Raw genomic sequence first — 13,256 nt, forward strand, 5'->3', positions numbered from 1 at the left:
TCCTGGCAGGCCTCTCAGCAGACTGCCATTGGGGCAGAGGTCGGGGCAGAGCGCCGCCCCAGGTCAGCTCCTTGCACGGTCTTGATGCCTCTGACCCAGCACTGTGGGGGTGCAGCAGTAGACACGGGCTCCACAGCCACCACTGCAGGGGCCGCACAGGGTTCGGTACTTTCTGGTCTTCCATGTTGGAAAGATAAAGCCCTGTGCGCCATCGGCTGCCCTTCCCCCCACCGCAGCGTGCGCCCTGACCGCCAGGCTCAGGGCCAGCCAAGAAGCTATGTGCCCGACTGCCCGCTGAGTTGGGAGCCGTGCACCGCAGTCCCTGCAGGTCCCCAGGCTGGCAGCCCTCAGTCCTCCTCGGAGAGCTGGAGGTCTTGCAACTCGTCCTCCGGCCCCTGGGCCAGCCGCCGCAGCTCCCGGAGGCCCAGGACCGCCTGTGTGTCCGGGCCTCCATCTGCAGGGAGAGACCAAGGCTACATAAATCCCACTTTATCAGGGAGAAGCCAGCCTTGGAGATTACTCATCACTAATTAATCACAGCCCTAATTAATTTACTGTGCCACTGTTACTGGCGGCCAGAACCAGCGGGAATGGAGCAGCTGGCCTGGTATCCCCAAGGAGCATGTGGGCCCAGCTTAGAGCTGCCCTCCCAGCTGGCTGCCCTGCCTGCCCGCCCCGCCACACCCCTGACACCCTCGGGCTTCCGAACAGGCAGGCTCAACAGGCCACGCACCACCCCTCACGCCCAGGAACCGCATACCTTTTGAATTGCCAGCCGCTTCTTGGCTGCTACAGCTGCCCTCCTCCTCCTCTTCTTCCTCCTCCTCCTCCTCCTCCTCCACCCTCTGCCGAGCTCCTGGGGACCCAGGCATCCCTGGGGACCGAGAAGAAAAGCCCATGGGAGGGGGCCCGCCCGCAGGTGCTCACTGGGGGCGGTTAGGGGAGGAGGCTGGGCCAGGCTCACAGCCCCACACCCACCCACCTTTCACTCAGGCCCCTTTGGGCAGGTAGAGAGGATTCCCAAGTGCCCAGAGTGAGAGCAAGGGAACAAGGTCTGGCAGCACGTGTTCCAGTGCCAGGAAGCCCTCCCCCAAAGCAGAGCGGTAGAAGGGCCCCAGCGGACAGGAGCGGTCAGGTGGAAGCCGGCACCCTCTTTTGGGTCCATGAGGCAGCTTAGAAAGCCTTCCAGGCCCACCGTCCCCTTCCCCACAAGGAGCTCAGGCCCCTACCTGTCTCTGAGAAGTCCGTGGCACTGTCTTCCCCATCACTGTCCAGGTCAAAGAGATCCTTAAATTCCACTCGGTCTTCATCCTTCCTGTCTCCCACCTTCCGCCGCTTTATCTCTGGCAAGTTCAGATCTTCCAGCTGGCAGGACCCAGAGCCAGAGCAGGAGGCGAGGGTCATCGTCAGGAGGCTCAGAGAGCCCACCCCAGCCCAGTCCCCAACCTGCCCTGCTTCAGCCCCAGGAACCCCCTGCACCCCAAGGCTTAACCCTAGCCATGGCTAGGCCACAGCATGCGGCACACGGCAGGAATCCGGACCGCGGCTCCTGTCTCCCCGCCTGATCGCAGTGTCCTGTTCCCTCCCCCAGGCCCCCTCAAGCTTTGCCTCCCAACAGGTCCCCCACGCAAAGACTCTGGCCACTTTTTCTAGCCAACTCTTGGTCCACATCACGGGACAGGACTCCAGGACAGCCATCCCACCAGGCAGGAGAGGAGGCCCCAACCACACGCTGGCCACAAGGTGCCATCAAAGGTTCAGTCACACCCACGGGCTGGAGGCCCAGCTGCAGCCCCTCACCTTTCTGCCTCCAAATCTTCAACCATCCATCTCAGAAATGACAGCAGACCCACAGTGACCGCACAGGACAGACAGTCACAGGCATGCCCCTCAGCATGAACCTGTCCCCTCGAGTCCCACCATCCCACACCCACTGGCCAGGCCCAGACTCAGAGGCATCGCCCCTCCTGTGGCTCCCTGCCTCCACTTCTGGTGCCAAGGTCAGTCCAGCCACTCACTCCCCCAGAATCCCCAGCTGCTTTGGCCTCCAGCCACCTCCATCTGCAGGTCATGAGAGAAGCAGCCCCCCACCATTACCCAGCGCTGCAGGACAGCTGCCCCCTCAGAGCTGCCGCTGGAACACAGGCCCCCACCCATCCTGCCGACGTCGTCCCTGGGACTGTCCCCTCCCACAAGCCCCTTTCCCCACTCTGGTGTCACAGCCAAGGAGCTGGATCCCAGTATCAGAGCAACCCAGGGGGCCATGCCCACATCCCCTCCTTGACCCCCAGAAACGTCCCCTGCAGACACACCCGCTCTTTGCCACTGATCTCCAGCTGGATCTCTCGCTCCCTCAGCTTCCGCCACTGGCTGTAGTACTTGGTGAGAGGGGTCCCCTCCTCTCGGGTCTGCTTCTCCCAGGCATCCTGCGGGGAGAGGTTCGGGATCAGCCCCACCCTGCGCAAACCTCCAAAGCCCAGCCGGTCAGGACTGGCGCCCTCAGACAGTGCCGCCGGCCCCCCTCCCAACCGCCCAACTGACCACTGCATGCTGGTCAGCCACGGCGAAGGGGGCCCCCTGGCGGCGGCTGCAGATGTACTCCGCATTCTCCTGCACCTTCTCCAGCAGCTGGCGCAGCTGCCGGCAGTAGTTGGCCACCTTGCACTCCCGGAGGAAGGACTTCAGCTGCGGAAGCAAGAGGGGCTCAGACAAGGTCCAGACACAGACCTGCTCTGCACCCCACAATCCGTCTGGGCCTCACGTGACCAGAAGGAAGAGATGGGACAGCAGGGAACGTGGGTTCATGTGTCGCACAGCTCTGGCTATGGGGAACCCTACTGCACACACATGGGGAGGGGACCCACGTCCACACACCAGATTTGGGGTGGGGGGTGCTGCATGATCTCTGGTGCCTGGCCTGTGGGGGCTGGAGAGCAGGCGGCCCATCCCACAGGCAGGCAAAGGCACGGCAGCAGTGGGGCACCACGGGGCTACCCTCCAGGTCGGACCACCCCCAGCCGGTCTCTGTAAATAAAGTCGAACCGGTGCGCGTCCAACCTACTCACTCATGCGTTTCTGTGGGTTCTTAGAACAACGACTGGAAAACCTGAGCAGCTGTGAGAGAGCCCGTGACTGTGAAGTCTAGAACACTTACCATCAGATTCTACCAACAGAGTCTGCAAAGCCCTGTTCCACACTGGGACCCCTGGGACCTGGAGCCCAGAATTAAAGGCTGGAAGACACAGCCAGCCCTGTGTCTGGATGCGTCTCCGGCCAGCGCGGCTCTGGGGAGAGCAGCCCAGCCCAACTCGCCGAACAGGCCTCCGGCTGTGCGGGTTGCTTCTGCCCACCAGCACCAGACAGGGACAGGCAGTGCCACCTGGTCCTTTCCATGAGAGGCACCTGCCTCCGTGAGATGGAAAACATCTGGCCTGAAAGCAGACGGACCTTCGACAGAGGCTAGGCTTGGCTCCTGGCCCTGTGTGGCTGTGACAAGGATGCCTCCCTCTGTTCGCTCCGTGAATGGGGAGCCGAGCCCATCAAGCAGCTCTGTCTGCTACACGGGGGCAGGCCGTCAAGGGGTCTGGGAAGGGAAGGTGGACCTAGACGGTGGGTACACACCTGCAGGATGGCAGGCAGCGCCAGCTCAGGGAACGCGATGCTGTGGGCCTGGCCGTGCAGGTACTCCAGGATGAGGTCATACAGCTGCTCCACCAGGCCGTCCTGGGCAGCAGGGAAGAAAGAAGGTCGGGGCTGGGGAGACGGGAGCTCCGTGCTCTTCCAGAGCAGTCCGATGTGTCCACTCAGTCTGCAGGGTGGAAACTGGAGGACGGGCCCCCACAGCCTCCCAGACGCCACGCTCACACGCGCACACGCTCACACTCAGTGTGGCTGAGGCCAAGAACACCATTCCCTCCCATCCCAAGAGACCCAGGAAGGTCCACACGAACTCCACACTCAGCTGACCCCTGCCACCCTACACACTGACCTCAGTGCCCTATGCCATCCGGCTGGGACCCCCACCCAAGGCATCTCTCCACGCCCCTCCAAGGAGGCCAGCCTCACCCGATACGCCTTCTCCTGCAGGTTGACTTTGGACAGCTTCAGGATCACGGTGAAGTTGATGGGCTTGGAGCTCATGCGCCCTGGCCTCCTGTTAAAGTCCACCTGCTGGAAAACCTGTCCCAAGGCCACATCAGCCCGGCCTGCTCTGCCGCATGCCCCACTGTGTCACACTCCACCCATATCCTGGGTTACAACAGACCCAATGTGGAACCAGGGACGGGCAGCCACATGCAGTGCCAGCCCTGCGGGCCCCCACACCCCCTGCCATGCAGCACTCGGGCCTCCGAGGCCATCACTTTATCCCCGACTGGGGCTCTGGCTGAAGGGAACGGGACCAGGAGCGCACACATGCTATCGACTCCTTCCTAAAACTAGGCCAAGAAGCTGTAAAAATCAACATCTAGAAACCAAAGAACCTGCACACAGCCACGGCCACCGCAACGTTCTCCCCCTGACCGCACCCCCGAGGCCTTGGGCCAACCCCAGGGCTGCATCCCCAGGAGCATCTCCGATGAAGGTCTGGAGCGCCACCACTCCTTCATCCTCCACAGAGACCACCAGCTGCATCCATCGCTCTCTGCGTCTTGGAGAAGCCCACCCTGGGTCCAAACACGGAAGGCTGCAGGGTGCCCTGGGGCAGCAGAGTGGAAGCCATGCCTGCCCCCCGCACAGCCCGTTCACAGAAGTGATCCAGGATGCTGTCCTGAAGGGCGTGGGTGGCCAACACAGAAGATGCCACGGAGCTGGGGGGAAGGTTCTCAGCCGAGCTCAACGCAAGCCCAGGTGAAAAGCACCCACAGCTGTGGCAGTAACAGCATCTCCCGAGGGGGGGGACACCGGCACTCTCGAACCTGGCTCAGCCCGAGGTGGTGTGGGGACAGGGCGGGGGGCTGCTCTCGATACCCCTTCCCACCCACCCGGGAAGGGCAGGGCAGAAACTGCCTCCTGAGGTGTTTTCTCTGGAAAGGAGAGGCCTGGCTGCGAAGGGACGTGCCCTGCAGAGCGGCACGCTGGGGCAGGGGTCAGTCCGTACAAGAGCTGTGAGAGGAAAAAATCCGAGTCGGAACCCTCAGGGGCTCCCTTCTCTCTTCTGCTTGGTAAGGAGACACAGAACACAGCCCTGGGAGCACAGCACACCACCCTGAGACACTAACCTGGCCCATCTCGCGGTGAGGGACACTCAGGCCTCTCTAACAGGGAGACGTGAAGTCCTAAGCGTACAGTGGGTCCAGGACTAGCCCTAGCGGGCTTCTGGGCTTTAGTCAGACCACCTTTCGGTACCTGAGCTACATGTGCGTGCAGGCAGGCAAGGACACACACACGTGTGCACACACAGATGTGTGCGTCCACACAAACGGACCCAGGAGCGCGCAGGAGAAGAAACGCAGCTTTGGAATCAGACCGAGGCTTCTGGCCCAGCTCTCCTGCTCACTGTACTGGACCGGACAGACCCAAGAGTGTCCTAAAACCAGCACCGTCAGGCCAGCCCTGCAGAGCAGCCGTCCGTGTCCTCACGGCCAGGGCCCCTACCAGCACATGACACAGGCTCCACACAGAGCGATGCCCTCCCAGAACCTGCTCTACAAATGAGAAAACCAGCACTCTGGAAGGGACAGTCCAGAGACAGCAAGAGGTGCCTCCGAAGACAGCCCGGAGGCACCAGACAACCCCGCCCCCCCCAGTCCCCGGTGGCGGCCCCCTCTCACCTCCAGTATGAAGGGCAGCACTGGGATGAAGGTGCCGGTGCTCTCCGAGAGCCCCGTCAGAGCGCGCACACAGTGCATGCGCAGGGGGTAGAAGCGGGCAGTGGGGACCAGCCTGGGAGCACAGGAAAGCAGGGGTGAGCAGAGGCCTGAGCCTCAGAGACCCCCCAAACCAGCCTCCCCCTTCTGGCCTGGCTGCTCATGATGCATTCCCACCCATGGGGATCTAACCTCACTTCTGGCGGGGTGGGTGGGCACACCTGCCCCTCTGACTCCTCCACACAGAACACGGCAGGACAAAAGGCCCCCGACTGACATCCTGGTCTCAAGGACCTGCCTCCTCACTCGGTTGTCGGGTGAGAGAACACCCCACACGACTTCTCACTTAGCGTCTTTTTCTTTTTTCAGATTTTATTTATTTATTTGACAAAGAGAGATCACAAGCAGGCAGAGAGGGGGAAGCAGGCTCCCCGCCAAGCAGAGAGCCCGATGCAGGGCTCAATCCCAGGGCCCTGAGACCACGACCTGAGCCGAAGGCAGACGCTTAACCCACTGAGCCACCCAGGCGCCCCCAGACTTAGTTTCATTTTAATGCAGGCCTGCGCCTCGCTTGGATGGCTCCCCCTTCAGGGGCTCCGGGGCGACCCCTCCTGGCCAACAACGGCAACCACCTGGCCTCCTGCAGCTCCTCCAGGATCCGCCCTGGATACTGACCACAACTCAAGAGTCACAACCACAGCCCAGCTCTGTCCAAAAACCAAATTCCCTCCAAGGATACTTAGCCTTTTCTACCCAGATCACCTAGAACGCACCAGTCGGGGACACGAGGACACGGGGCCACAGACCACACCACCACCACCACCCCCGTACTTCCTCAGGCGCTGCCCAGTAACAGACCCAGGGTCCAGGGATGGCCCAGACCCTCCCAGAGCAGCAGCTCCTCCTGGCCGTCCAGGATGCCTCCCCTGTAGCGAGCCCGATCCCCGCAGCAGCCCACGGAAAGCTGCCTCCCTCCAACGTCAGGGCCACCGCCCCCAGCAGAACTCACTTGATGCAGCCGATCACCACCTGGGTTAGGGGGTAGACCAAGGGCCGGAGGGCCTCCCGGGGGCAGAGGGTGCTGAGTGCGCGGCACCACAGGCACAGGCAGTGCACAAACTGCCAGTTGTACACAGACTGGTACGTCTCCTGCACACAGAGCGAGGGCCGTCTCCAGCTCAGCGCGGGGCTCCTGGCAAGGCCCTGCTCTTCCTCACCCACCAGGGGCACAGGATCTCGGCCCCCCTGCCCCGTGCCGCTGCCTATGCCCGAAGCCCCCACCAGCAAAGGCCCTGATCCCAAACACATGCTGGGCCGTCTCCTGGAAGCCAGGAGCCCTCAGGCCCTCAGCTGGGTCAGGCTGGGCCATCCCCCACCCCGCAGGCACACCCACACACCTTCTTGCGGGTGGTCATGGCATTGCGCAGGTGGATGGCGAGCTGGCGGATGTAGAGGAAGGCGTGCTGGTAGGCGACGCCAGTGTCCAGGGCGAGCAGCTCAGTCAGGGTCCGCTGCATGAAGCCGATGAGCGGAAGGGTGCTGGGAGAGGTGAACTTGCAGTTCCTCACGTACGTGATATACATGTGCTGCCAGGAAAGACCCCAGCTGGAACCACCTGAGCTCCCAGGGGCCTAGGTACCCACCGCCCAGCTCCAAGCCACTACCAGACACCTGGGCCTTTCTCCCAGAGCTGCTGCCTTGGCGGGAGCCACAGTCTGGTCATGTCTGCTACAGACCCCTCCCCCTACACGCAGCCTGCCCCTTGGGCCCCCTACTGCTGCTCAGCCTCCACACCGTACAGCCAGCAATCTCAAACAAAGTCCACAGTGCCGAGAGGAGGGACCCTACAGGTGGGGGAGAGTGCCAAGGGGAGTGCAGCATGAGCCACTGAGAAGAGGCAGGACGCCGTGGAGGGACTGGGAAGCAGGGAGGCAGAAGAGCCCCAGCTATGTGCCAGGCCTACACAGGGCTTTCTAGAGGGGCTCCACGTGGGACAGGCCATCCCCGCTTGAGGCCAAGCAGCACGGTCCCCGGCCTCTCCACACCCAGTGAGGGAGAGAGGTGTGCGGAATAGCCGATTTGGAGCCCCAGGCGTTCAAGAACTCCCATTCCTGCCACGGTCCCCAACTTCTCAGGGACGGCGGTGTGGGTGAGCCCCGAGCCGCAGGGCCAACACAGGGTGCCAACCACAAAGGCAGCTCCCCAGCCCTCAGGCCAGCACTTCCAACCTAGACCCTGATGGACACAGACTCGGGGGCACAAGAGGCAGAAGCCCTGGGCCCGCACTACCTTGAGAACAGGACTCAGGAAGACATCCTTCTTATGCCGGCAGACCCTGACGAGGACCAGGAAGGCCAGGACACGCAACGTCTCCTCACCTGTGCTCCACAGCACCACCATCCTCTGCAGAAGGCAAGATGTCACTGCCTGCCCCAGCCTCCCCAAGCCAAAGAGCCCCGTGGCCACTGCTGGGAGACGGCCCTTCCCAGAGCATCTCAGAAGAGAACCACTCAGAACTCAACCTGGGGGTAACAAAAACGTAACCCTAACCCGTGAAGGCAGTACCAGGGAGCACGTGAGAAAGCAAGAGTAGATCTTGCTTCGCTTCTCATCAGAAACGTCAGAAAGCCACCCCCTTATGGGACTGGTTTTGCAGCCCCAGGAGCAAAGAGCGGACGGAGACAGAACCCAAGCGGGGGCAGGGTGAGGACGGGCACACGAGAGGGGCACGCTGGAAGGGCAGCGACGCGCACCCCCACCACCCTGGCTGACCTTGAGCAGCAGGCGGCACTGCTTGGGGAAGGTCAAGTAGTAGGGCACGGAGTTGCTGACATGCTGTAGCACGGCAGCTGCCACTGTCGCTTCGGCCACGCAGGCCACCAGCTGGGGAAGCGGGAGATGCCGTGAGGCCCCCAGCCCACGCCCATCTGGGAAATAAGGAAGGACTGGCCCCGTGGAGCACAGCAGGCCCTCTCCCCTCTGGAACCACACCTGTATAACTGAGCTCAGGTAAACCTTGATGTCCAGCCGGAGCTTGCCCCACAGTGGGCTGCCAGACGGGTGCAGCACCCTACAGAGAGACCAAACCCACAGCCGTCTGAGTGAACCCCCACAATGCACTTTCTCCCCAAACCCACCCCCCTTCCCGGTGACGGCTCTCCCCATGCGGCGGCCCCCTTCACGCAAGAGTCCATACCTGGCCAGCACCAGCCCCACCCCACCTGTCTGTCAGCTTCCCTGCCCCCTTCCCCCAGGGCCACCTCCACAAAGCTGCGCCATCCTGGTCACGAGTCTCACCCTGGCAACTTCCAGCAGACCCAAATACCCCTGTCTCCAGGTCCGCCACCGCCCCAAGCCTCCCTTTCAGAAGGTCACGCAGGACCCTTCCCTGGAGCCTTCTTCCTGGTGTCTGGGGATAGTCTGACCCTTCAGGCCCTCACTACCTCCTAGGCACGTGGCTGCACGGCCCTCCCAGGCCAGTGGGCCTCCCCTTTTGCCAAAAGTCTGCGGCTGTTCTCTCTCACTGAAGACTTCACAGCCTCGCCTCCTCAGTCTCCTCTAACATGGGATTTAAGGTTCTGAAACTCAGCTATGAAAGGCACCGACCTATGTGGGCACAGACACCTCCCCAACCACACAGCGAAGGAGTGGAAAAGACACTCATTAGAGAGGATCCCGACCTAGAAAACCAGTGGCGTGAAGCCAAGCGCGCACTCGGGCCCCTAAAACCTTCTGGGTAGAGGACGTGCTTCTTAGAAAGAAGCAAGAAAGGAGAGCAGAGCCGCCCAACCGGCCCGCGCGCCCGGCCTCTCCCAGGAACACGGCAACGGGCCCGGCTCCATGTTCATTCAACACCCCTCTGTCCTGGCGGGGTCTAGAGAGGACCCCCAGATCACAAGGCCTCTGCCTTCCCCAGTGCGGGGCCTGACCACACCTCCCTACCTCCCTCTTCCCTTCACCTGCTGCTGGCCTTCGGGGCTTTTCCAAACAGCAGCTTCTGGAGACAGCCAAAGAGATCGCGAATGCAGAAGGTGACCAGGGCGTTGAACACTACGACGAGGGGACCACAGATGCCATTCACAGTACAGAAGGCGGAACAGGGGGCCGGGATCCCGCATCCCCTCGTCCAGCTCACCAGCACTGTCCGTGACCTGGAACCTGCTGGTCTCGGCACCTTCCTGGTCTCCTTGGGTGGTGGCCACAGCAGCTCGGAACGCCTGCACGACTTCGTGGAACAGCTTTGGAGTAAGGTGATGCTAAAGGGGTTAAGAGGACCCAAAATGTCGGGGGGGGGGGTGGGGTCAGCCATGTCAGACAGAGCATGAGGCAACCAGAGAAACCTGCTCTGAAAGAGAAAGGTGCCCCCTGCCCACACTCTGAGACGTGGAGCAGCAGCTGTTATGGAGACACACGCAGGGAACAGAGAGAGGAGTCCAAAACGTTCCTGGAAGGGAAGCGAGCCTGGCTCAGGGTCAGAGGGAGAGGGGAGAGGCTGAGGGTCCGAGATCTGGGCGGCAACCTGTGACAGGTGGTTTCCAGAACTCTCCCTCTGCCCTTCCCTTTCCCCACAGAAACCAATGCAAACGCCTTGAAGAAGGGCTCTGGCTCCAATGACCGACAAAGGCACCGAGTGTGTCCTGCCTGCAGTGGCCTTCAGCACCAGGGAGCACCTGAGAGGGAAGCTGAGGGGCAGAAAGCAGAAGCGCCCCCAGGATCTCTGACCGAAGGACAGAGCGCGATCCTGGAGCCTCTCAGCGTAAGGACATGTGCTAAGGAGGACTCCAGGGCCAGTGCTCGGAGAAGGCCTCCCCCCCCACCCTCCCGACTGCACAGATCCGAGTCACTGCAACGAGGCCAGGGTAGACTCCTCTTAAAGCAGGTGGCGGGGGTGTCCAAAGGCGCTCCCCATGCCGCGCCTCACCTTCGCCGCCTGCTTCCATCCGTCAACCATGGCGAGGGTCACAGGAGCAGAATCCCGCTTCTTCCCCTTCAGTCCGCGGGGGGTCCCACCCTCCCCCGCATCTTCCTCCTCGCTGGCTTCCTGTACCAGACAGAGGGCCAGGCTAGAGCAGGGGGCAGGGGCCCTGAGTGTGCCCCTGCCCCCACCCGTCGGGCCTAGGCCCTCACTTCCAGCGTGTCGGGCAGGGAGTGGAGCTGGCCCTCTTCGTCCTCCGCGCTGTCTGAGTCACTGAAGTCCAGCAGGCTCTGGTCGTTCTCCTGCAGGAACTTGTAGAACTCGGGGTCTCTGTCCTTCAGCCGAGAGAGCTGGTCCTTATGCTCAGATGCTCGACCTTTATGCCGGCTAAGGAGGTGGGGGTCATCAGGCACAACGGACCGGCGCAGCCCACAGGGGTGGGGGCAGAGGCCTCTTGGCCTCCACACTGGAAGCTTGCCAGCCTCCACAGAGAAGCTGCGGGGCCCGGACAGCTCCCTCCACCAGGGCTGCGGACAGCCAACGCAGGGCAGTTTCCAGGGTCGCGCCCTCAGCAGATGCCCTCGCCCCTAAACTCTGGATGCACACGTCCGACAGCCTCTCTGTACGGCTCCAACACCTGCACGTCCCACCCAACGCCGACGCCGCACCCGAGATTCTCCCGGACTCCTCTGCCCACCCTCTGCTCCACCTCCCGCATCAGTGACCCGACCTCCGCAGGCTCTCAGTGAGAGACGCCCCTCTCCCTAGCCAGCACCGGCCCTTCCCCAGGGCCACCTTCCACGCTCCCGGTCACCGGTCCTTCGTAAGGCTTGCCCCCACCTCGGCAGCTCCGCCGCTCCGAATCCCTGAAACACCACAGCGTCCTTCCCCCGGCTGGTGGCCTGCTCCCTCGGGTCTCTGTCCACTGACCCGCTGCCCAAGGGTCCTTCTGCACCACCAGCAACAGGGGCCGCGCCCCTCCTCCCTAGCTCTCTCACCCCGGCTTCCTGGCCCTCCGCCCCACTTCGTTTTCTGGCCAACCCGGCCCCGCTTCCCCCGGGCTGCCGAACCTCTTCCAGGCCGGAAAGGGACCCTTTCGGGACGCACCAGGGAGCGCCCAAAATACGGGCCGTCGGGCGCTGGGGGCTCCGTCGGTGAAGCGTCTGCCCTGGGCTCAGGCCACGGCCCCAGCGCCCTGGGATCGAGTCCCGCCCGGGCTCCCCGCTCCCTCCCGCCGCCTGTCTCCGGGCCAAGCGGGGACTGACGGGTCTCCACGAGGGGGAGGCCCGAGCACACAGGGGAGCGGAAGGAGGCTCGTCACGGCAAGCGCGGCAGGGACGAACGAGCGCGGGGACCGGCGCGGGGTCGCGGCCCCCGGTCCCCACCCGCGCGACGGGCCCGGACAGGGAGAGGGTTTGGCCTCACGCACGACCCGCGGGGGACGCTCCCCTCACCTGGACGAGGGGCTCCCGGCCGGCCCATCCCGTCTCCGGTCGGCTCCACGCACCGCCCGCGTCCCGGCTCCCGCGGCTCCCGCGGCTCCTTCGGACTCGGACTCGGACTCGGACTCCGACTCGGACTCGAAGCCCGAAGCCAAGAACTCGTCCACTGTCAGCTCCGCCAGGCGCCTGCGGTGGCGGCCGGCCGGGTCAGGCCTCCCCGCCGGCCGGGTCAGGCCTCCCCGCCGGCCGGGTCAGGCCTCCCCGCCGGCCGGGTCAGGCCTCCCCGCCGGCCCGGCCCGCCCAGCCTAGCCGCGCCGGGGACACGGAGACGCTCCGGGAGGCACCGGCGGACCCAGTCGGCCCTCGGACCCCCAACTCACCGCTTGCCGGCCCGCGCCGCCGCCGCCGCCATCGCCGCCCGCCCGCAGCGTGCGCCCCACTTCCGGCCCCAGAATGCCGTCCGGCAGCCGCACTTCCTCCGGGCCGGCCCCGCCCTCGGCCCCGCCCCGCCGCGCCCCACCGGTGGCTCTGAGTTTCTCCAACCGAGGCTCCGGTGGCATCCAGGCGGGAGGGCAAGTTCACATCCTCGGCGCTCCGGGCTCCCAGGATGGCCGGCCGGATGGACGCTAACGGCGCAGGCCGGACTCAGTCACGGCTCCCGCACACATCGCTGAGTGTCGGGCTGTCGATCTCGAAAGTCGGGCAGGACTGCACGGGATGGAACGCTGGCCGGCTGCTCGCACATCACCTGCCCCAGGGAAGACGAGGCCCAGGACCTGGGGCATCCTCTCCCCTGCTACCCACAGCCTCCCCAGAGCTCCAGAAGCACGTGCCTGGAAGGGGGTCAATGCACAGGCGCCGGACGAAATGCGCCCCGGGGAAGACACTTGACAGACAAGACTCCTATGCAAAGAGCTCTCACGAATCAATAATAAAGAGCCCAGCTTCGCAGGAAAAGCGGGCTACTAGCCGCGTAGGTGGGCAATTCGCCGGGAAAAAATGACGCTCTGATGACCAGGCCAGTCTCGCCTGCATCGAATGAGGGTCAGAATGATGAGAGTCGCTTCTGCTTCACTGGACAGGCCACGGCGG

The 13,256-nt window shown here is 63.7% G+C and overlaps 1 protein-coding gene across 1 annotated transcript; it reads right to left on the reverse strand.

Annotated features, from left to right (window-relative positions):
• Positions 1–157: 157 nt before the first annotated feature.
• On the reverse strand, positions 158–12,701 carry NOC2L (NOC2 like nucleolar associated transcriptional repressor). The gene is made up of 19 exons (XM_045063449.1): positions 12,545–12,701; positions 12,177–12,350; positions 10,935–11,109; positions 10,729–10,848; positions 9,943–10,063; positions 9,767–9,857; positions 8,799–8,877; positions 8,580–8,690; positions 8,097–8,210; positions 7,205–7,393; positions 6,817–6,956; positions 5,772–5,883; positions 4,066–4,179; positions 3,622–3,723; positions 2,542–2,685; positions 2,313–2,426; positions 1,230–1,365; positions 761–874; positions 158–454 (listed from the first exon to the last, which is right to left on the reverse strand). The coding sequence occupies exons 1-19, from the start codon at positions 12,574–12,576 to the stop codon at positions 348–350; spliced, it is 2,289 nt and encodes a 762-aa protein (XP_044919384.1). The 5' UTR covers positions 12,577–12,701; the 3' UTR covers positions 158–347.
• Positions 12,702–13,256: the final 555 nt, after the last annotated feature.

The sequence above is a fragment of the Mustela putorius genome, unplaced genomic scaffold, assembly GCF_011764305.1.
Source record: "Mustela putorius furo isolate JIRA1106 unplaced genomic scaffold, ASM1176430v1.1 tig00003853_pilon_pilon_pilon, whole genome shotgun sequence".
In the NCBI taxonomy this organism is placed as follows: domain Eukaryota; kingdom Metazoa; phylum Chordata; class Mammalia; order Carnivora; family Mustelidae; genus Mustela; species Mustela putorius.